General features: G+C 39.8%; 1 protein-coding gene across 1 annotated transcript in view; it reads right to left on the reverse strand.

Annotated features, from left to right (window-relative positions):
• Nucleotides 1–271: 271 nt before the first annotated feature.
• Nucleotides 272–22,961, reverse strand: part of LOC124607217 — a 64,360-nt gene continuing 41,670 nt past the window's right edge. Inside the window, exons 3-5 of the mRNA XM_047139487.1 lie at nt 11,595–11,846; nt 2,634–2,685; nt 272–497 (exon numbers count right to left, since the gene is read on the reverse strand). Coding sequence (XP_046995443.1) covers nt 325–497; nt 2,634–2,685; nt 11,595–11,846 — 477 coding nt within the window. The 3' untranslated portion in view covers nt 272–324. The remainder of the gene's footprint in view (nt 498–2,633; nt 2,686–11,594; nt 11,847–22,961) is intronic.

Below are 22,961 nucleotides of genomic sequence, written 5' to 3' on the forward strand. Positions count from 1 at the left end.
TAACGATAGAATTTTGTGGTTTAAGAGCAAAAATGTATGTCTATCAGGTTGGTGACCATGTGGAGAATGATCAGGAGTAAATAAATGTATTGTAAAAAATAAAATAACCTTAGAAGATTAAAAAGCTCGTTTGTTTAATAATACTGAACAATACAGAACTGTGAATTTAATACAAAGTGTTAAAGATAAAACTTATTCAGTTGAGGTTAATAAAAAAGCATGAAATCAACATGATGATAAAACGTGTTTTTGTAAAATAAAGTAGATACATCGTTGTATATACATTCTATGGCCAAACTGTCTCTAATCAAATAAATTATAGATTTAAATTTTGTCATTATTGTGATCTTCTTCATCATCAGCATATTCTTCATCACTGTCATAGTCTTCATAATCACTATACTCTCCATCATCATGATATTCTTCATATTCACTATATTCATCATCATTATAATCTTCAACTTCCTCATCAGAAATTGGAAACTTTTCTTCTTCATCTTTAAAAAGTGTAGAATATATTTCATAATTTTAATGTATCTTTTTGCTAACTCTTCAACCACATAAATATTTATAGATAGTTTTTTGTTGTTTTTTAAGTCCGTTTATAACATAAAATCTAACACTAAAATATTTTAAGTGTGGTATGTGATACTTTGAATAAATTTACTTTTTACCCTATTAAATACTTTTTAAATATAAATGCATGTACTGCTGAAGAAGTACAACAGCGCAAGCACTTCTGATCCATTTAAAAACTAAATAACCTATAAGTAAAATGTTTAATATAACATTACTGGATGTGGATACTTGAACACTAGATATGGAGAGAAAAGTTGTATAGAGCTCAATGATAAATTTAAAACCATTTTGTCAGAATTTAAAATCATTTTGTCAGATAGATATTTGAAACTAATAAGTAGTTAAAATTTTCAATTTCTGAATGTGGAAACTGAGATTCCAAGGAACGGAAAAAGTTCATGAAAGTAATGCTAATGAATTCCAATTCTTTGAGTTTTTAGTTTGATAAATTTAGGAAATATTTTTGACTTTCTTGATTCTGATAAAATGAGACAGTTTTTATAATTTCCTATCAAAATTTGAAATGTTGGCTTTTTAACAAAAAAATTTTAAGTGCTACTGAAATATAGGGAAATACAGGCAAATTATTAGAAAATGTAAGAGGAAATGGTATTATTTTCCTTTATTTTCCTATATTTTCCTTATTTTCTATTAATTATGTTAGCAGATCTAAACTGGAGGGTAACAAAAAAAGGTTGAAATCATGATTTTTGGAAGGAATTTTAGTTTCTAAGGGATTTTGGTCAATATTGGTAAGATAGATGGAACCCCATTTTAGATCTACTGATGTCCATACCTAGTCAACGCAAAGTGCAAAGTTGAATTCTCGGCCAATATTATATTAAAAAAGTGTCTATGTATACCATACATACATGTTTCTAGATCTCCAAGGCCATTTGATGTATGTGTACAACATACAACTCCAGAATTCTGTATTGGAAAAGAGGCCTCAAAATTTTGAGCATGTATTGGCCATGTATTTTTGTGTTACGTTATAATGATTGTCTTCTGCAACAGGTTTGCACATTACATACAAGTATGTGTACCATATTAGATTTTTTTCTCGAATGTAAAACCATTATGCAATAAGTATGAACTAAGTGAATGCATGAATTTGAAAGTTATGTATAGTGAGGTGCATTACAGTGTCTAAATTCTCCACAATTCACATTTTACGTTATTTACCTAGTCACAGCTAATAAGTTTGTCAGTCTTTCTCTCCATGTCTATCGCTTGCTTAAAATATCTGTGGCTTCCTGTGAAGTGATAAATAAATTCTGCTCAAAAATAATGAAAGGTAAGAAACTGTTCATGTAGAGAATAGTTCGTACTTTCAAGTTTAGGAACTTAGTTTGTATGAAACTTTTTTGCTATGTTTCATCATATTTATAGCGTTAGTCATCAGACTGGATGTGTTAAGTGAATTAACACAGACACAGATGTTCTGGGATAATGTTTCAAAGAAGTCTTTGCCATTACTCGCTGAAGGCTAGCACTGAAAAGTTTAGTTTTTTGTTGCAGATACCATCGAAAACAGATACAGAAATCAATATCATTAGGTTCATAGAAACCTCAACATGCATAACCAGAGAGATATCTCAGTACTACGCTGGGTGTAATGAAAAACGAAAGTAAAATATCGATATATGTAAAGAAATGATATAGTCTACACTTAGTTGTTGCTTTAAGGACAGAGGAGACATGTTGCAGTAAACTGGGAAATGATTGTGCAGGAAGCACAACCATTCAAAAACAAGACACTCAATTCCTATGTTCAAATGTTCAAATAAGTGTGGATTCCTAAGGGACCAAACTGCTGATGTCATCAGTCTCTAGACTTACACACCACTTATGCTAAGAACAACACACACCCATGCCCATGGGAGGACTCAGGGAGGAGTCGACCCTCCAGCGGGAGAGGCCGTGCAATCCGTGGCAGGGCGCCTCTAACCATGTGGCCACTCTACAAGGCTCAATTCCCATGCTGAGGGAACGCAAGAAAAAATGTATTCACCACTAGCCATTACCACACAACCTAGATATTAGCTACTTACCTTGTCTGTTGTTCAACCCCTGGTTCACAGTACGTAGCACCGTCTTTGGGATCTGGAAGGAAACAATATGAATCAATGATCTGACAATGAAAGGCGAATGGATCGAAGAAGAAAACTCCAACTGACTTGGAAGAAGGAAAGAAATTTTTGGTAAACATATATTAATACTAGATGTTACAAAACACACACACACACACACACACACATACACACACACACACACACACACACACACACACACACACACACACACACACCAAATGTATGCATAATAATCTTGAACATATGTTAAATGACAACACCTGTCTCATTCCTTTCTCAAGTACTGCTATCCATTCTTGTTCTTTGTCTCTTATGAGGGGCGTGCAAGCTGAAACGTGATGCCTCCGAATTTTTATGTGAAAACCATTAGAGCTTTTTAAATAAAACAAACTTTATTAACATTTTATTTCTTTATTCTTCATGTCTGCGTATTTATTTTTCTGCGTGTTCACCCTGGCAATGAACACACATATTCTCCCAACAAGATAACAGTTTGTTCGTAACGTCACTGTATAATATTTGACTTTGTTGGAGGAGCCACAACCTTACCTCTGATTGCACTGACTCATCACTATCAAAGTGAAGTCCTCCAAGATGTTCTTTAAGTTTTGGAACCAGATGAAAATCGCATGGAGCTAAGTCGGGACTGTATGGAGGATGATCAATGATGGTGAACCCAAGGTGTCGAATCGTGGGAGATATCATGGCAATCGTGCATGGTCTGGCATTATCTTGCTGAAGGACGGGATGCTCCATGTACGGACGAATTCTTAGAATTCGTCGTTCCAGTTTTCTGAAGTCTCATAGTACCTTGCAGAATTTATGGTGGTGTCTTTGAGTATAAAATCCAATTGCACCACACTTTGAGCATCCCAGAACACAGTGACTACATCTTTGCCTGTTGATGACATAGTCTTGAACTTCTTTGGCGTCGGTGATCCTTTGTGGCAGAACTTCACTGATGTTCTCATGTTTTCGTGGCATAAATGGTGAACCCAACTCTCTTTACCTGTCACAATGATGTTAATGAACCCACGTTCAAAATGCAAGCCATTTGTTGATAGACGACCAGTCTCCTCTGTTTCATGTAAGAAGTGAACATTCAAGGCATTGTAAGAAGTGAACATTCGAGGCATCTACCACGCACACGTTACACTGTTTCTCAAGCACTGACATAATTAAGTTACACACTGCTGTGTTACACGCTACACTTGAGTCCTCTAGTGCCAGAGCGTTGCAACTTGCGTCAGCGAAGCGGGAAAATCGACCGAGTAACATGTACAACATATAATACTCAACTGGTGTTGAGAACAGAACAAAAATATTGGACGAATTACTTTTCAGTAAGCTGTGGTATAATTGAATTGGTGAGTTGGAAAAGAAGTCATGTGCCAAAAAATAAATATTTTTCAAGACATAAAAACTGTTTTACTACACATATAGGTTTAAGCATGGTGTCGTGGAGTTACCATGTACAAATTGGCCCCTAGGTGAAACATTATACAATATACTTTACCCATCGGCTGTGGTCAGTAAACGAGTTTCAATGTGCTTATCGAAACTGATGATGTTGATGAAGAAACTAGCGTCTTGTTTACAGTGGGAGAATTGTGTTATGCAAGTGTATACTACTCATATTTATTATAGCAGTAAGGGAATGTATTATGAACATACAGGTTAATCCATTGTATACCTGAAATACAACCAGAAGCAAAATACTTCGAAGCAAACAGTGGTGGGATGCTTTGTCTTTATCTTGTCCATCCTGTGCTGTCCAACTGCAGATACTGTTATAAATTGGTTTCTGTTCAGCAGATACATGGTGTAGAATTTTCTTTATAATGTCTGGTTGTTTTTCCTGGAACAGGTCCATTATGCATTTGTTTATATGTACATGCTCCTTCTCTAAATCATGGTCCTAACGAGCAGTACTGTTGATAGGACATGACCCCTGTTATACCAAATGATGCATACAGATATAAAGATCACTTATTCCAGTAAATGTAATTTGAAAAAAAAAAAGTTTGGATGATCTCTTTTTCAACTGTAGTCTGGAATCTGTGAAGGCTGTAAATGAATTTTCGTATTTGTGTTTTAAGCATACTATCGTCACTATGATCTAGGAGCGGCAGCTTTGACCACTAACAGTCTTGAATCCCAGGTTAGTTCCCAGCCACAATGTAGAAAAAAACAGCCAAAAGTCGTTTTGCAAAGAATTAAATTGATTGAGATGGCGAACTCAGCTTGGACAAATCATGGACTCTGGCACTTCTTTTAATAAATTGGCAAAGAAGTCGCCACAGAGGAGCTCATAATGATACGTCGTCTTCCCAGTGTAGACCGAACACATAGCCAAAGATTCATTTTATGCGTACATATCTGGCGCCGATCTGCGTCTCTGGCGCATGAGTATCTGTGGCCGCATTCACATCGGTGCGCCCCACGCGTCTTGGAGGTGCTTACACAGTAGGCCAACGAGAGCCAACAAACGGCAGCCAAGGATTCAAGGGATTCGGCCGAGTGAAATCTCAGTTGGGTCTAATATCTTGTCAAGGTTGCATCCATTTAATTATTGCTGTAAAGTTGCGTGTTAGCTGCAAATACACCAGCCGATATTATGAGAGAAGAGGAAGATTTAGCAGGTGCAGAATTTATTTTACAGCAAAATCTGATCATCAAAAAAAAGAAGAAGAAGAATAAGAACAACAAGAAGAAATGACGCTGGTAGACGACCTCTCTTTTGGAAAATAAGAAGCAGTATAATGGGACAAAATTATTCTCTGACTTAAAGCTGAATTGAAATGTGATTTTTTAATGATTTTTTCCCCAAATGAAAGCAAAAGATTTTGACTTGTTATTGGCATAATCCGTATCACTGCATATCTTTCAAAGTTATTTTTCTGTCGTCTTTTGAATTTTTTTTATAATTCAGAGAAATTTTTTTTTTCAGTAAGGCCAATGCAGACAAGTTAGATCTTTTCCTGTTGGTTAGTACCATGTTGTGCTATATTCTCTGTAAAGGAGGGCTTCCAGTTTTACGATGGACAGGGTTTATCAAAAAAAAAATCATTTTTTTTCTTTCAAGGGTTATTTTTGTTGTCTTTGTTGCATTTAGTTCTTACCACTCTCTCTGTTGCAAATATTCTACTGACTTTCAATATTGTAGACATTTATTACACTACTGGCCATTAAAATTGCTACACCAAGAAGAAATGCAGATGATAAACGGGTATTCATTGAACAAATATATTATACTAGAACTGACATGTGATTACATTTTCACCCAATTTGGGTGCATAGATCCTGAGAAATGAGTACCCAGAACAACCACCTCTGAACGTAATAACGGCCTTGATACGCCTGGGCATTGAGTCAAACAGAGCTCGGATGGCATGTACAGGTACAGCTGCCCATGCAGCTTGAACACGATACTACAGTTCATCAAGAGTAGTGAGTGGCGTATTGTGACGAGCCAGTTGCTCGGCCACCATTGACCAGACGTTTTCAATTGGTGAGAGATATGGAGAATGTGCTGGCCATGGCAGCAGTCGAACATTTTCTGTATCCAGAAAGGCCCGTACAGGACCAGCAACATGCAATCGTGCATTATCCTGCTGAAATCTAGGGTTTTGCAGGGATCGAATGAAGGGTAGAGCCACGGGTCGTAACACATCTGAAATGTAACGTCCACTGTCCAAAGTGCCGTCAATGCGAACAAGAGGTGACCTAGACGTGTAACCAATGGCACCCCATACCATCACGCCGGATGATACGCCAGTATGGCGATGACGAATAACACGCTTACAATGTGCGTTCACCGCGATGTCGCCAAACACGGATGCGACCATCATGATGCTGTAAACAGAACCTGGATTCATCGGAAAAAAATGACGTTTTGCCATTCGTGCACCCAGGTTCGTCGTTGAGTACACCATCGCAGGCGCTCCTGTCTGTGATGCAGCATCAAGGGTAACCGCAGCCATGGTCTCCGAGCTGATAGTCCATGCTGCTGCAAACGTCGTCGAACTGTTCGTGCAGATGGTTGTTGTCTTGCAAACGTCCCCATCCGTTGACTCAGGGATCGAGACGTGGCTCCACGATCCGTTACAGTCATGTGGATAAGATGACTGTCATTTCGACTCCTAGTGATACGAGGCCGTTGGGATCCAGCACGGCGTTCCGTGTTACCCTCCTGAACCCACTGATTCCTTATTCTGCTAACAGTCATTGGATCTCGACCAACGCGAGCAACAATGTCGCGATACGAAAATCCGCAATCGCGATGGGCTACAATCCGACCTTTATCAAAGTCGGAAACGTGATGGTACGCATTTCTCCTCCTTACACGAGGCATCACAACAACGTTTCACCAGGCAACGCCGGTCAACTGCTGTTTGTGTGTGAGAAATCGGTTGTAAACTTTCCTCATGTCAGCACGTTGTAGGTGTCGCCACCGGCGCCAACCTTGTGTGAATGCTCTGAAAAGCTAATCATTTGCAAATCACAGCATCTTCTTCCTGTCGGTTCAATTTCGCGTCTGTAGCACGTCATCTTCGTGGTGTAGCAATTTAAATGGCCAGAAGTGTACATTTTGTTGTAGTTTCTTGTCAGTTCCTTTGTCGTGGTTGTTCACTGCATGTTTCTGTAATACAGTTGTTCAGTGTTAATTTGTTTACTGAAGAGGCTTCTTCTGATTTGATGACTCTGTTTCAAAGTGAAGATGTTTCGTGTGACGACTTTTTATGTTCTAGATGTTTTGACAGAATAACAACAATGATAATATCTGAACAAGGTGAAACCTCCTATGGTGCTTATGTAGATTTTGCATCAACAGAGGAAGAATTAAATACCCTGAATCAGTCAGCTACAGAGGTAGGTGTTAGTCCTGTTAGGAAACAGTGGTCAGTGAATTCGAGTCATGAGCTCTATGCATCAAGAAAGCACAGAGGAATTATTAAAGCTATGGGTGAATACACTACAGTAAAACTGACGACACTCTTCAAAGTTGGAATGCCATCTTAAGGAGGAAATGAACCAAAGCACTCTTGCTACTCTTGCTAGGAATTTTTCGCAAATATCAATTCAGTTGTTGAATATTGTGCACTCTACGGTGAAAAGGTGCGAGTTTTAGCTATTATTCCAAGAACATTTTCAGATAAAACAGTTTTGAACCACGTTCCTTCAGTATCAACGTACATGGTAGACAAATAAAGAAATATGAGGTGCGTAAAAGGAATGTTTGGAAGACTGGGTCGCTATTATGGTCATCCTGTACAAGCAGATCAAGTTCAAATGGTGCAGTTATTCTATCTGGAAGATAAATGGGACTGTTCTCGCCAGAGTGCCAACAAGAAAGACACTATAACTGTAACAGTTGAAGGTCAAAAAGTTGTGGAAGTGAAAAGTTATATGACTCGCAGTATTAAAGAAACTTTTGCAATTTATATGAGTAACTACACAACTTCACATATCGGAAGATCAAAATTTTATGTACTACGACCTAAGTGGGTAGTTCCTCAACCACCAGAGATGTCTGATTATGTGTGTATGAGCGAATTTTGAACTTTGTTTGGTAACTTTGAAGAACTTACAGGAGCACTTGGCATTTGACACCTTGGTTGGGCATGTGAAGTGATTAGTAGTCTGTGACGTAAAGCGAGAGACTTATTTGTGACCGAGCGAGGTGGCGCAGTGGTTAGCACACTGGACTCGCATTCGGGAGGACGACGGTTCAATCCCGTCTCCGGCCATCCTGATTTAGGTTTTCCGTGATTTCCCTAAATCCCTTCAGGCAAATGCCGGGATGGTTCCTTTGAAAGGGCACGGCCGACTTCCTTCCCCATCCTTCCCTCATCCGAGCTTGCGCTCCGTCTCTAATGACCTCGTTGTCGACGGGACGTTAAACACTAATCTCCTCCTCCTCCTCCTCCACTTATTTGTGTCAAGAATGTGGTGACTGCCCTGTAAAGGGATCACTGTCTTTACAGACACTTGTCCCGGAAGACGTAGCAGATAACTCTACAGAAATAACATATGCGACATGGGAGGAAAATAAACTAATTAACAAAACTGTTGCCTTTGACAGTTTCATTGATGAACTTGGTAAATGGTCAGTGAAAGCAGTAACAAACCAACATGTGAAGAAATTGCAACCACAACACATTGCAGAAGTGAAAGGGCGTGTACAGGCTGAAGAATTATGTTTAGTGCTTCACTGTGATTTTGCTGAGAATTGGTCTGTATTTCTTCCACAAGAAGTACACGGATGTCATTTGAGTAATGACCAGATTTCAATTTTTACGGGAGTGACACATTTTCAAAACAAGACCACAAGTGTTGCAGTTATAAGTGATGACACAGGACGTGACTCAGCACATGCTTTGCTAGCAATGCGCTATATTCTTCTACTGCAAACAGGGGTAGAGAAGATCGTCATTATTTATGATGATACTCCTAGTCATTTTAAAAATCGTTACCAGCTGTTTGAATTGAGCAAGTCGGTTGTGCCAACTGATTGGGTATACAGTGCTACTGGTCACGGGAAAGGGAGGGGCCTTGTGATGGTGTAGGCATCCTGCTGAAGCACCATGCTACAAAACATAATCTTTCCAGACCAAATACAGCTGCGACTCAAAATGCTGAGGATTTTACTAGAGTCGTGAAATCTTACACATCCACAGCCCTCATTCTTTTGTCCAAAGAGGAAACTGAAGAATTCCGTGAGCAGAAAAAAGGAGAATGGTCCAAACACACTACTCCTGTGAAAGGAATTCAGAAGACACATTTTTGGACTCAAAATGATAGGTGAAATATTGCAAGCACTTTAAAGAGCAAGAAAGAAGAAATTTAGTTCGTTCCGCCAACTCCTTAGAAACAGCAGGATAATATTCGGATTCACAACCTAAGAAGGGGGATATTTGTGGTGCGTGTGTGTATGACTGTGAATGGCGAATTGCAGAGATTGTAGACACCACTTATGAGTTAAACGAAATTGTAGTGAACTTTATGCTACCACATGGACCAGCTGCTGGTTATAGGTTTCCAGCTGAAGGACAGCAACAACGCAATCAGTGCTCACTTCCTGTTGACAATCTTTTGAAGATTGTAAGTGCTCCAGTTCCAATACGTTCAACAGTAAGGCACCACTCTACATCAAAGGAAGGTACTGAAGCAGTGGAATACATTTGTAGTTCATTGAGTGGCTAATTTCAGTACAAAACAGAGTGCACTCATCTTTCAAAACTAAAATTGCGTTAAATAAGGCAACATTTTGATTTTTATGGCCCTGTTATAAGAAAACAGGTTTTATGTACTGCAAAATATCAGTTGTTTAGAAAACCTGTTCAACCTGAAAGTGCCGGCTCTCCTTTTCAAGGGATGTAGAACTATATGGTACTAACCAACAGGAAAAAATCAAAATTTTATGGATTGGAATTTTTGAAATAAATTTTTTTTCCATAAATTATAAAAAAGTTCAGAACGCTATAGTACAAGAACTTTGACAGTTAAGTCCAAATGGAGGATTTCTTTGTAATCATAAAGCAATAATCTTTAAAATAAAAAAAAACCAACAAAATATCTAGAACTGTTCCAGAGAATTTTTTCCAAAATTCACATCTTCAAAATGGTATGCACAGTGTCGTCTTTGAAGGACTGTATCTCGGATTGAATTTTTTTGGACGAAACAAAAAAAAAGAAAGTGTCCCTTACATGGTCCTTTATTTTGACATATGCTAAATTCAATAACATCCGAGACTATGAAGGTAAGGTTTTTTCCTAGCCTGCCTGCATTGAAATGGACTATGCCTATTGAATTGTGCAGGCCCTAAATTACCAAAGGTGACGCCTCTTTTACAAGAGCTGTATCTATAGCAGGAAGATTAATGGTCACTCTGAGTTTTGCTTGTCTCTTTATCGTTCACGGCCAAAATATGTCAATGAAGTCTACATTTCCTTTTTCACATCTGCTCATTACTAACAGTTCAGTTACTTCCCTGCAAGCGTCTAATCTTTTCAACTTATCTTTATTAACACAGTTGTTAGCGTCCCATAAACACGCCCATTCGCGGAAAAACTATATCAGCTTTAATGCTCTCTCCATATTCCACTCCACACTCCAGTATTTTTCAGCGCGATAAATATAGACTTTAGAGAGAGCAGGCAATGCCTGCAGATGAAACAGCGACTGTTGAAATTAAGTTCTTCAGGACAGCAACAAGTCAAACTCATATGTTTTATTGAAAAAAAATAAAAAAAAAACATTCTAGAGACACACAAAACTGCTATCGAACCAATGAATGTTCGATCCGGCGTCCATACTAGGAGAGAAGTCTCAAGGTTAACCAAGTGCCAAAGCTTAGATGTTAGCGACAGGAGACCGAACCACAACCAAGGCCAATCACGTCGTTGACTCCGATTTGCCGCCCGTGCACGCTAAGCAAATCTCGGCCAACAAAGCGGTTAGCTGTGACTACGTAAGCTTGACTCAACTTTTCCGCGGTCCTCCTGGCCCGCCATCTTCAGATGAGTAACCTGTTGCACGTAATCACTGGAACAGCTTACTCACCAGAAGATGGCGGCCAGGTGAACCACGGAAATATTGTATCAAGATGACTTCATGATCCGGCTGCAGACTCGAGAAGAAAATTGTGAAGCGGTTAGCTGTTTTCCATTGGTTTTCGTTGGCCTATTGTGTACGCGCCTTGAGGGGACGGAGCGAGTGCTCTGGTGGCAGTGTTTCGGCTCACTCTGATGCCGAAAAATTAGAAGAAGAAATTGAATGTATGCTGCTGCAGGTCCGAAACGTAACATGTCAGTCATAGCGCTTCTAAAACACGAAGACGCACAACACTGAAGTGGTTACTAGAAGGTTTAAAGCTCGATGTCAGTTAAATACGAACAGCTATGCTGTGAACTTACGTTGAAAATATGGTCGTACACTGTGCCTGGAGGTGTCTGACGGACCACCCTGCGACCGGCTCTGGCAGCTTCTTCTCCAGCTTCTCTGGCCGCGGTGCTGAGGCCGCTGTCGCCCTCTGACACCCCAGAGTAGAGTCGGACACCGGACATGTAGCCCAGGCCGTCAGCTGCGGCGTCCTCCATCAGGCCAGCCGCCGCGTGGAAGCCATCCCTGTAGTCTTCTCCACCAGATGCCAGCGACGTGGAGGTTCCCTGTGTTGCAACAGAATGATCGATTTGTGAAATATGTTACGTGGTCGATTATTGTTGGTCCTGTCCGAGGCGCTTGGGTGGTGTTCCCACAAGACATCTACTGCCGTGTGCGGGATATTATCGCGGTGTTAAGACTGGAACGGGGAGAGACGAGAGTCGGGACTGGTTGGAGAGTACCAGGGAGTGTGCAACGAGAGAAGGGACTTGGGAGTGTGCCTGGAACAGAAATCAGAAACGGAGCGAGTACGAGTCTAATATTCGGGTTTTGTAATTCATAAATAAATGCGTCGCTGTTACATCAGCTTTCGCAGATCAAGACGCCGCTGTTACATCTGAAATAATGGGCTTCATTCATTCCCGCTGTAGTTACGCAAGTGGCGATGCGCTCGGGTCATACTCATCGACTCGTTCTCTCGTACCGAAGCACTCAGCAGTGTAACGCTATTCGTGATTTTTGCTTGAATAATAGTGGGGAACGGACTGGAAAGGGGACAAGAAAGGAAAGAGATAGGAAGGAAATAATGACTCTCAGTCGCACAGGGCACTGCGGCAATGTAACGGCGAGAGTTGAAAATTGGTGCTGGACCGGGACTATAGCCCGAATGCTCCGCTTCTCTGGAACGGTTTTGTTAACCGCCTCGGCCATCTGTACACACTTTCTGCAGACCCAAATTCCCGAATTCCCTCTCCTGCATCGCAACGATCCCAGAAAATTAACCCCCTATTCCCAGATTTCGGATTCCCGTAGCAGTTCGGACGTTGGTTGTGCATCCGCACATCCGTTCATCAGAGAGCCGTTGCGCCCATAGACTTACAGGTACAAGCGGCCGAGGCCGTTAGCGTAGCCGTTCTAGAGAAGCGGAGCTTCCGGGTTCGGGTCTGGCATAAACTGTCAATTATCGTCGTCGCAAAGCCGGAGTGCCTCGTGTGACTGGAAGTCATTATTTCCTTCTTACTTCTTTCCCATTTCGTATCCTGTCCATTCCTTTCACTCCAGTTATTCATGTATTTGCATCACCGCGAGTGGTGTCTGTTCTGTCGGATATGTCAGACAGCACAGATATCAACTGTTAGAGCGAAAGATGAGTGTACGACCTTGTTAGTGACACTGACACTAACAAGGCGAAATGACCGTCTGTCGGGCTCGGATGGTATTTAACGAAGGTGTGGTCTGAGAAATTGCGGAAGACGTAAGACGAAAATTAATTGATACAAAGTACACAACTGTAAATGCGTTTCGTATCATAATCCACGCTTCAGGCGAAAAACATACCAATTTAGCCAAATGCAAACAAATGATTGTATTGCTTAATCCACCTCCATCATGAGAAAATATACAGGGTGGTTCACCTGCCCCGCAATGTTGTAGCTTGCCTTCTTAAAAAAACGAGCAATATTTTCATGTTGTCTCACTCGCTACGCGTAAACTACTAGTCCCACAGAAAGAAATGAGAAGTACCTTTTGTAGGAAATTTAATCAGCTAAATATTGTATTGGCATACGTTTTCGATGGAGGTCACGGATTTGTAGTTATTCACGAGAAACCTACAAAAGTGCCTTCTAATGCACCTTCATCCCACACTCATCCCTAAAAGTCAGGATTTGTAGTGTTTCTCCATGGCACTTCCTCTTACCGCTGTACAAAAATGTCCGACTAGGCGAAGTATTCACGATATTCAACCTTTTGTGGGCTCTCCTGATTGTGCTGTTACCCCTCCAGCGTAGTTCGCAATTTCGACGACATTATTAATTTAAATTTGACTTCAGGAAACGTTACGCTAAGGCTAATTATGTCGACAATTCGATCCACACTTAACCCTTAGTAGTTTTGTAGTCAGAGGGCCTGACGAACACAACAATGTAATTGTGTATTTTATCCTGTTAAAACTCACAAAACTCTTTGGTAAAATTTACAAAAAAGTAACTTTTACAATTTAAAATGTACACAAAAGTCACTTTCACAATTTATAGGTTCTCGACTAGACGACGGTGTTACAAAACGAATCAATGAAGAACAAAAAAAGTCGAATGTAGGAAATAATCCTTGCAGTCGCATATATTTGTTTAGTGGTGGGAAGGAGGTCCATAAACAACATACTAGAAATCCTGATGGTGGGCCTAAGTGTGGGAGTGGGGTTGCATTCGAAGATCACTTTATTATGTTTTTCTTGAATAACTCGAAAACTACGGCCTACAACGGAAACATATCTCAGTAAAAAATTTAAATGCATTAAGTTTCCTACAAAAAGGTCTCGTTCATTTTCCTGCACGAGTAATAGTTAGCTCGTAGCGAGCGAAAGTATATGAAACTCTCGCGCGTGGTTCATGAAGGCCAACTATAGGATTGCGCGCTGTGTAAATCGGCAGCGGTATGGGCAGTTGAATCACACTGAAGTACTGCACAATTGAAAACTCGGTACAGAGCAACGTCATTGTTATATGACTGCGGAAAAAAAAGAAAGAAAAAATCGCTCTATTCTGTATTCATTTGCTCACGGCAACATGCGTTTATGGGCTAACAGCAAGTTGTGTAGCTCATCATTCATTTCCGTAATTTATTTTAATAACTAACCACCATTTGCAGATTGAACTCCTTCCTCACGTCATGTTTCCTATGTTTTGTCTACATAAATGTATGTTTGAACAAAATAACATTCATTGGTATCCGAGGTCTCTTAGAAAAGTAGCTGATCTTTGACCGAAAAAAAAATGGCTTAACTTGAGTGTTGGACACCTAATCACCCTCAGAGTAGTTCCCTTGGATTCCACGTACATCTCGCTGCGGTGCTGCAATTGTTGGAAGCAAACCGAGAAACCCTCTTTCGGAATAAAGTTTAGCTCGGCTGTGGTTGCTGCCATAATGTGCTCTCTCGTCTGAAATCACTTTCCTTTCAATGGCCTCTTGAGTTTTGGTAACAACGAGAAATTGCAGGGGACCATATCAGGAGAAAAGGAGCCTATTCAAGCACAGGAATCTGGTTTTTCGCCAAAAGTCTGAATCAAAGGCGAGAAACCGCAAGTCCGGTCTCTTGCGCCGCATAGCATCAGGTAGGCGATGGAGGACCTTCCTTAGTACTATCTGGTGGCTATTTGAACCTGTGGTGCATACACTCGTGTTGTACCACACTCAGGGGCCAAAGAAACCAGTCAGCTTCGTTATAACAATGCTGCGCACTCGGCGGACCTTCTTTGGTCTTGGTGACGAGGAATGCTTCCACAGTGACAACTGGGATCTGTTTTCCGGGTCGTATCCGCATATCCAGGGTGCGTCACCAGTGATTCCGTTCACGAAGGGGGGGTCACTGTTTGTGGAGTCTGGCATGTCCTGTAACACTTCAACACGAAGTTGCTTTCACTTCCCTGTCAGCAGATTGGGCACGAATGTCGCCGACACTCTCTTCATGGCCGATTCTTCGGTCGCAATGGAATATGCCGAAAAGTGCTGATGTCCACCTCTTGAACAATTTCTCCGATAGTCGCTCGAAGGTCCCGCATCACCACAGTGTTCACTTCGGCGATGACCTGGTCATTACGGCATATTGATGGGCGTTCGGAGCATGGCTGGCTTACCACCGACGTGCTGCCTTCTTTAAACCGGTTGTACCACTCCTTAATCTGTGCGATGCTCATAGCATCGTCACCGAAAGGCGTCTGAATCTTTCGAATGGTTCCCTCCTGGCTGTCGCCCAGTTTCTGGCAAAACTTTTTGCAGTAGCGCTGCTCCAGTCGTTCGTCATTTTCATTGCAATGAAAAACCGACGCGAGCTCTACGCACTACGTTACTCAACTGCTGCTTGACAGCAACTGACGTAATCAACAGGCGGGAAAAAAATTTACGCGTGCGCACGAAGATTCAAGGTTGTTTCATGTAAGCGCGCTGGATTCAGATCCACCAGGTGCTCGCATAGAGAAGAAAAAAAAAAAAAAAAGAAAGGAAAAGAAAACGAGGTCAGATACTTATTTAACAGATCTTGTACAACTTGCTTCCGTCATTTAGGCAGGTCGAACATTTTCTGACAGTCCATCGTCCATTTCAGAGCGGCTACAAAACCGAAATTATGACTGTGTGAAATAAATGAGTAGTAATTTACAGTTTAGCGGTGAAAAATCATTTCAAAACGTTTGCGTATGTAGCATAAATGCCGTGATTTCCCGATTGTACGTGAGAACTCGTGTAGTCTCTCTCCTTTCTCAGCAGCCGGCCGGAATGGCCGTGCGGTTCTAGGCGCTACAGTCTGGAACCGCGAGACCGCTACGGTTGCTGGTTCGAATCCTGCCTCGGGCATGGATGTGTGTGATGTCCTTAGGTCAGTTAGGTGTAAGTAGTTCTAAGTTCTAGGGGACTGATGGCCTTAGAAGTTGAGTCCCATAGTGCTCAGAGCCATATTTTCTCAGCACTTGTGCGACAACAGATTCGGGCGACGAGTGGGTGGTGGTAGTAACCCACGAGTCGAGTCTACGGGCACACGTAGGTGACGAGTACGGAGATGAGATTACAGGACTCGCTGGCGAGTGGAAAGCGAGTGTACGGATCTTATTTCTGATCTCTAGCTTGCCGACGGCGACCAGAATAAGGAGTAGATTGGTGCTTAACGCCCCGACGACAACGACGTCATTAGAGACGGAGCTCAAGCTCGGATTAGGGAAGGAAATTCGTCGTATCCTTTGTCAAAGGAACCATTCCTGCATTTTCCTGAAACAATTTAGGGAAATTACGGGAAACCTATATCAGGATAATCAGAGGCGGGTTTAAACCGTCGTTCACCCGAATACGAGTCCACTGTGCTCGGTCGATCGCGAGCTCAGCTATGTTAATTTGGAAAAGATATTTAAACTAGTTATTAAAAAATAAGGGACCGACTGGAAGTATCTGTTTTGTTGCGGCAGTAATTCCCGTAACCTCACATTGACGTTTTAGATTTCTCGACACGGCAAGCTACGAATTGCGAATAGACTGTAATTACAACACTTATTGGATTAAATAAGCAACTTCTGGTTTTCAACAGATTGAAAACGTCAAAATGCGAGCCTTGTCGGTACCCAACATCATCATTACAATAGGCACAGATGTGGAATACGAGGCTGTAAACTTAATTTATTCTTTGATTTGATTTGAGATTGCCAGAACTACATTAATTTTAAGTTACGTTACTTTATTTTGTCTTCATTCAATTAGATGGAATGCCTTTGCCTCTAAATATTATTGAACAACACTGTTAACTTATTCGTGCTTCATTTTTTTACCAGCTTCAATTATCTTTTAGAAAAAAAAAGGGGCAATGACAGTCTCAATATTATGCTTTTAACTATTGAAACAACGATAATCTGGTATACAGTAACTGTAAAGTAATGGTGACATTGAGGATAAATATAAGATCAGGAATCTACAGTTTTTACGTGCAACACATTACTGAACTAGAATTCAGTGAGAATACCACTGGGTAATGCCGCACAGAGTTTCTAAATTGAACGAAAGTAAAACAACCTGACAGTTCCCTGTAGATGTTAAGCCGTCGTCTTAGTTGTTGTCTACAGTGCTCCCCTTGCTCCATGTAATATTGCAGGCACACCTTGATTCGCAATGATCAATTATGGAGCAGAACTCCGATGTTATTTAAGCCTCTTACACCTGCCAGTACTTGTATGCTCTTGGTGCCTCGCTAGTAACAACTGCCTCTCAAACATGCTTGATACTACAAACCAGTTGGAGTGTTCTAGCTTACGTCTCACAACCAAGTAAGTCTGCTGACGCCACACAAGATGCACCTACAGAAGTCTTTACTCTCTAGATTAGATTAGATTAGATTCAGTTTTTGTTCCATAGACCCAAAAAGTGAGATGATTCTCGTGGACGTGGAACATGTCAGAAAGTATAACATAAAAACATAAAACATTTGAAGATAATACTTACTATCTGATTATTTTTCAGGATATTGTCGAAATACATGAATACAGTGTGGTAAACTCGAACAGCTCACATTTACAGAAATAATATGACTTCAGAATCATACATTGTTATGCAATATTAATAAATTTGTCATACACAAAATACCTAATCTTGACTGTTGTAACCAAGTATGGTCAAAACTGAAATCTGACAGATATATTTACTTAAGGTGGCTTAACAGTCTCTGTTAACATATTCATCTATGGAGTAGAAGGAGTTGCCTATAAAAAAAATTTTCAAACTCTGTTTAAACTGTGCTTTATCTGAAACCATGTTTTTAATGGTTGCTGGCAATTTATTGGAAATGTGTGTTCCTTCATATTGGACCCCTTTTTGGACCAAGGTAAGTGGTTTCAGGTCTGTATGTGGATTGTTCTTATTCCTAGTATTGATACTATATATTGAGCTATTGGTTGGAAATAGAGATGTACTACTTGCAACAAATTCCATTAAGGAATAAATATACTGAGAAGCAGTGGTTAGAATAAAAAGTTCCTTGAACAGGTTTCTACATGATGTTCTTGAATTTAGACCACACATGACTCTTATCACATGCTTTTACACCCTAAAAACTTTAGCTCAGTTTGATGAGTTAGCCTAGAATATGATACTACATGACATAATAGAATGAAAGTAAGCACAGTATGCAAGTCTTTTATATTTATATCTCCTGCATCTGACATCATTCTCACTGAAAATACAGGCATTTTTAGGCGCTTAAGCAATTCTGTGGAATATCCTTCCTAACTGAATTTATTATTGAGTTGTACTCCCAGAAATTTAACATTGTCAACTTCTTTGATCTGCATGTCTTCATATGTTATACACATGCTGGAAGGAAATCTCTTACAGGTTCTGAGCTGCACATAGCGGCTTTTCTGAAAGAATAATGACAGTGAATTAGCTTTAAACCGTTTATTAATGTCAGTGAAATGTTGATTAGCAGCTATTTCTAAATCTGTACTTGACTTGCTACTTATTGCAATGGTTGTATCATCTGCAAAGAAAACAAATTTAGCATCTGGCAATGTAACAGACAAGAGGTCAATAATGTACACAAGAAAAAGCAATGGACCCAAGATGGAACCTTGATGAACACCAAATGTAAGTAATTCCCAGTCAGATGAAGACTTACTGCTTAGTGCACAGGTATTTCCCAACAACACCCTTTGTTTCCTGTTAGATAAGATTCAAACCACTTCACAGCATTGCCAGTTACACCATAATATTCTAATTTACTTAAGAGAACGCTATGGTCCACACAGTCAAAGGTTTTTGACATGTCCCAGAACATTCCAGTAGCCTCTAATTTACTATCTAATGAATTAAGTACATTCTCACCGAAAGTGTTAATAACTTTCTCTATATCAGAACCCTCAAGAAATCCAAACTCTGACATGGACAATATATTATTTGCAGTCAGATGCTTAAGGAGGTGCATGAACACAGCCTTTTCAAACATTTTTGAGAAAGCTGGCAAAAGTGAAACTGGTCGATAGTTTGATGGTATCTCTTTACCCCCCTTCTTCTAAAGAGGCTTAACTTCAGCATATTTTATCCAGTCTGGAAATGTTCCACTCATAAGACACTGATTGTACAAATAACTTACGACAGAACTCAACTCACATGAGCACTCTTTGATTAACTTCATTGATATGTTATCATACACACTGGAATCTTAGATTTTAAGGATTTTATGGTGGACGCTACTTCTTTGGGAGATGTGAGCATCATTTCCATTTTACTGAAGTTATTTTAAAGACCGGTCTCAGATATTTCATTGCACTGTTCGCCGAACCTGAAAGCCCTAAGCTGTCTGTAACAGACATGAAGTACTTGTTTAATAGGTTTGCAACACTACATGTATTTGTTACCAAAGTCTCATTTATTTTAAGAGCTGTCTGTTTCTCTTCCTTTTTGGCCCCACCTGTTTCTGTCTTCACTATATCCCATAAAGTCTTTACTTTGTTCCCTGATGTAATTATCTTTGTCTCATAATAAAGCTGCTTCGATTTACGGATTACTTGCTTCAGTATTTTGCTGTATTCTTTGTAATGAATTACAATTCTAACATCAGAGCTGTTCCTAGATAGTAGGTAGAGTCTCCTCTTTGTTCTACATGACATCTTTATTTCTTGTGTAATCCATGGTTTATTTTTTGACTTCTGTGTGATTAGAGTTACCTTTACGGGCAAACAGTTTTCGAAAGTGGAGGTAACTTTATTAATGAATGCTTTGTATTTTCCATTTGAGTTAGAGTCATTGTAAACAATTAATATCTTTGAGTAATTTCCCGAATTTCTCAATTTTTGACTTATTAATACCCTCCTGTATGCAGATTTAATGGATTTTTTATCCTGACAAGTTTCAACATTTAACACAAGATGCTGCATGTCATGATCAAATAGCCCATTTACTATTGGTTTTTTGATATGACATTTTCCCTAGATTTGTGTACAAAGATATTATCAATAGCAGTCTCACAGCATTTACATATCCTAGTAGCAAAGTTCACAGTAGAAACTAAATTGAATGATAGTATTTCTGACTGCAATAATTGTTCACTGACAGAGCTTTTCAATAAATCCACATTAAAATCACCTCCATTTCTTTTTTTTACCATGAGATGGGACAGCAGAACTCAGCAGACGATAATGCTTTCCCCAACTTTCCTCAATGGCATTAACCCAGGATAAATACATCACAATACAAAAAATTTACACATATTTCTAATTAACACATAGTGTCTCAAAAATTTACACAAGAAAACAAGTGCATTTTATTTACAGTGGACATCATGGGAATTAATTTTGGGTAGCACATTTGTGTTACAGTATTATGGTAGTAAAGGACTTTATAAGTTTTTAATTGATAGTGAAAAGTTACATATTTGTATCTGTTCAAAATTTTGAAGTGCTTGAGCTTAAATTAATGTCTGACAGTAAAAGAAGCCAAATTTTGGACATGTTGTATGACAGTGAATGTTATATGACAAGCAAAACTGTTTATTCAAGACATTTTAATTAATATGATGACTATGAATGTTTATTTTAATTACGATAATCAATTACTTTGGTAGCTCACAGTGTGACCATTCAACCAGTACTTTGTGTGTTAAGCTGCTGAATGGCAATAAAATGTTAAAGTTTCTTTTTGGCTTTCAGTATACCACTAGCTTCCCTACAAGTCTAGATTAGATTAGATTAGATTAGATTAGATTAGATTACTACTAGTTCCATGGATCATGAATACGATATTTCGTAATGATGTGGAACGAGTCAAATTTTCATGTGGAACGAGTCAAATTTTCAAAGTCTATTTCTCTACCTTATCAAATTACTATATTCTTATCATTAGCAATGTTGTAGTGCTCACAGAGAGAGACAGAGAGAGAGAGAGAGAGAGAGAGAGAGAGAGAGAGAGAGAGAGACATCTAGATCCCCAAGAAGACATTATCTGTATAAATAAATATAAATGTTAGTTTGTTCAAAATCGTATGTCTCCGAAAGTTTTTCGCCGATTGCTTTCAAAATTTGACACAAAGTTTCGTTTGAACAAGTGAATTTTCTTATTTATCTACTGGGACGCCACTCACTCACACGCACACGCACATACACTCGCACACACACACACACACACACACACACACACACACACACACACATACATATATATATATAACATGCAATACCGGAATGTTTAATACACACATTTATGTTCCATATGGCACTGCAGTAGGTATAAAAAAATGCTTATTCGAATACAACGCTGTCTCACTTTTTCAAACCAATCGGCGAAGAACTTTCGGAGGAATACAATTTTGAACTAACGAACATTTAAATCTCTATAAATAAGGATGTAAAATGTTGATTTGTTCAAAACCGTAACATTCTACTTAAATTTTACATTTTTATTTATATAAATCTAAATTTTCGTTTGTTCAGAATCGTAAATGTGCGAATATTCTTCAACAATTGCTATGAAGTTTTGACACAACGTTGCACTGCAATACACGTGAGTTTTTATATAGCTACTGCTGCGACACATATAAAGGTAAAAATAATCTCCTCGTCACTGATGGCTTCGAAATTTTACATTGGAATACACGTATGTTTTATAGACCTGTGTATATAACAAAGAGAGGGCGAGGAAGAGACGGACAGAGACGTAATCCCACACAATTTGGAAACGTGTGCTTCCTCTTATCTTTCTTTTCCATTTAACCTGACTCAGTCACAGCAATACGTAGCTGGATAACAGCTAGTGTGAAATAAAATTTGGGCATTCGGATTCTTTTGTTACTTGCCTTTTTTATAAATGCGTAAGTTACACGCAAGGTGCTTCGATTTGCTAATGAAAGCGCCATGTAATCTCTTCGTCCGTGTAGCTAAGTAACCGTCTCCCTGGCGTTCCACCGGAAGGACTTCGGGGGGTCCGCAGCTCGTGGTCGTGCGGTAGCGTTCTCGCTTCCTGCGCCCGGGTTCCCGGGTTCGATTCCCGCCGGGATCAGGGATTTTCTCTGCCTGATGATGACTGGGTGTTGTGTGATGTCCTTAGGTTAGTTAGGTTTAAGTAGTTCTAAGTTCTAGGGGACTGATGACCATAGATGTTAAGTCCCATAGTGCTCAGAGCCATTTGAACCATTTTTTGACTTCGGGGTCTCTACCGCGCCGACTTAACGGCGATGATTGTGAGCTCGTTCTCAGTCCACCGCCGATAACTGCATGGTGGCCATCCAAGGAGTAGTGCTGGCAGTCATGTAGGGCATGAACGTAATAAGCAACTGCCGCATTTGAACAACATTTTGAACAAATGTGTGTCACTATTCTATCAATTTACATTCCCGAGAAGGACATAGTTCAGATTTGGTGCAAGATGGTCCTCAATCTTGGTTTACTATTTGCGGCTAAAGAATGCACGTGGAGATGGGATTACTGAACTGTTGCCATCGGTGCTACTTGACTTGTTTGGTGACCACCTTAGTGTGTAGACTGTATGAATGATTATTCAGAGTTGTCCGCTGTGCCGCAGGTCTGACATAATCCCGATTTTATTTAAAGAGTAATGATTCCAACGTCGTTAAAGGTTTATGTATGTCTATTCCAGAATCATTCCTGCCCATCGATTTTGAGCCTAGTTTGTAATTTATGGATTTTATTTGTGCTGGT

This window comes from Schistocerca americana, chromosome 3 (genome assembly GCF_021461395.2).
Source record: "Schistocerca americana isolate TAMUIC-IGC-003095 chromosome 3, iqSchAmer2.1, whole genome shotgun sequence".
Taxonomy (NCBI): Eukaryota; Metazoa; Arthropoda; class Insecta; order Orthoptera; family Acrididae; genus Schistocerca; species Schistocerca americana.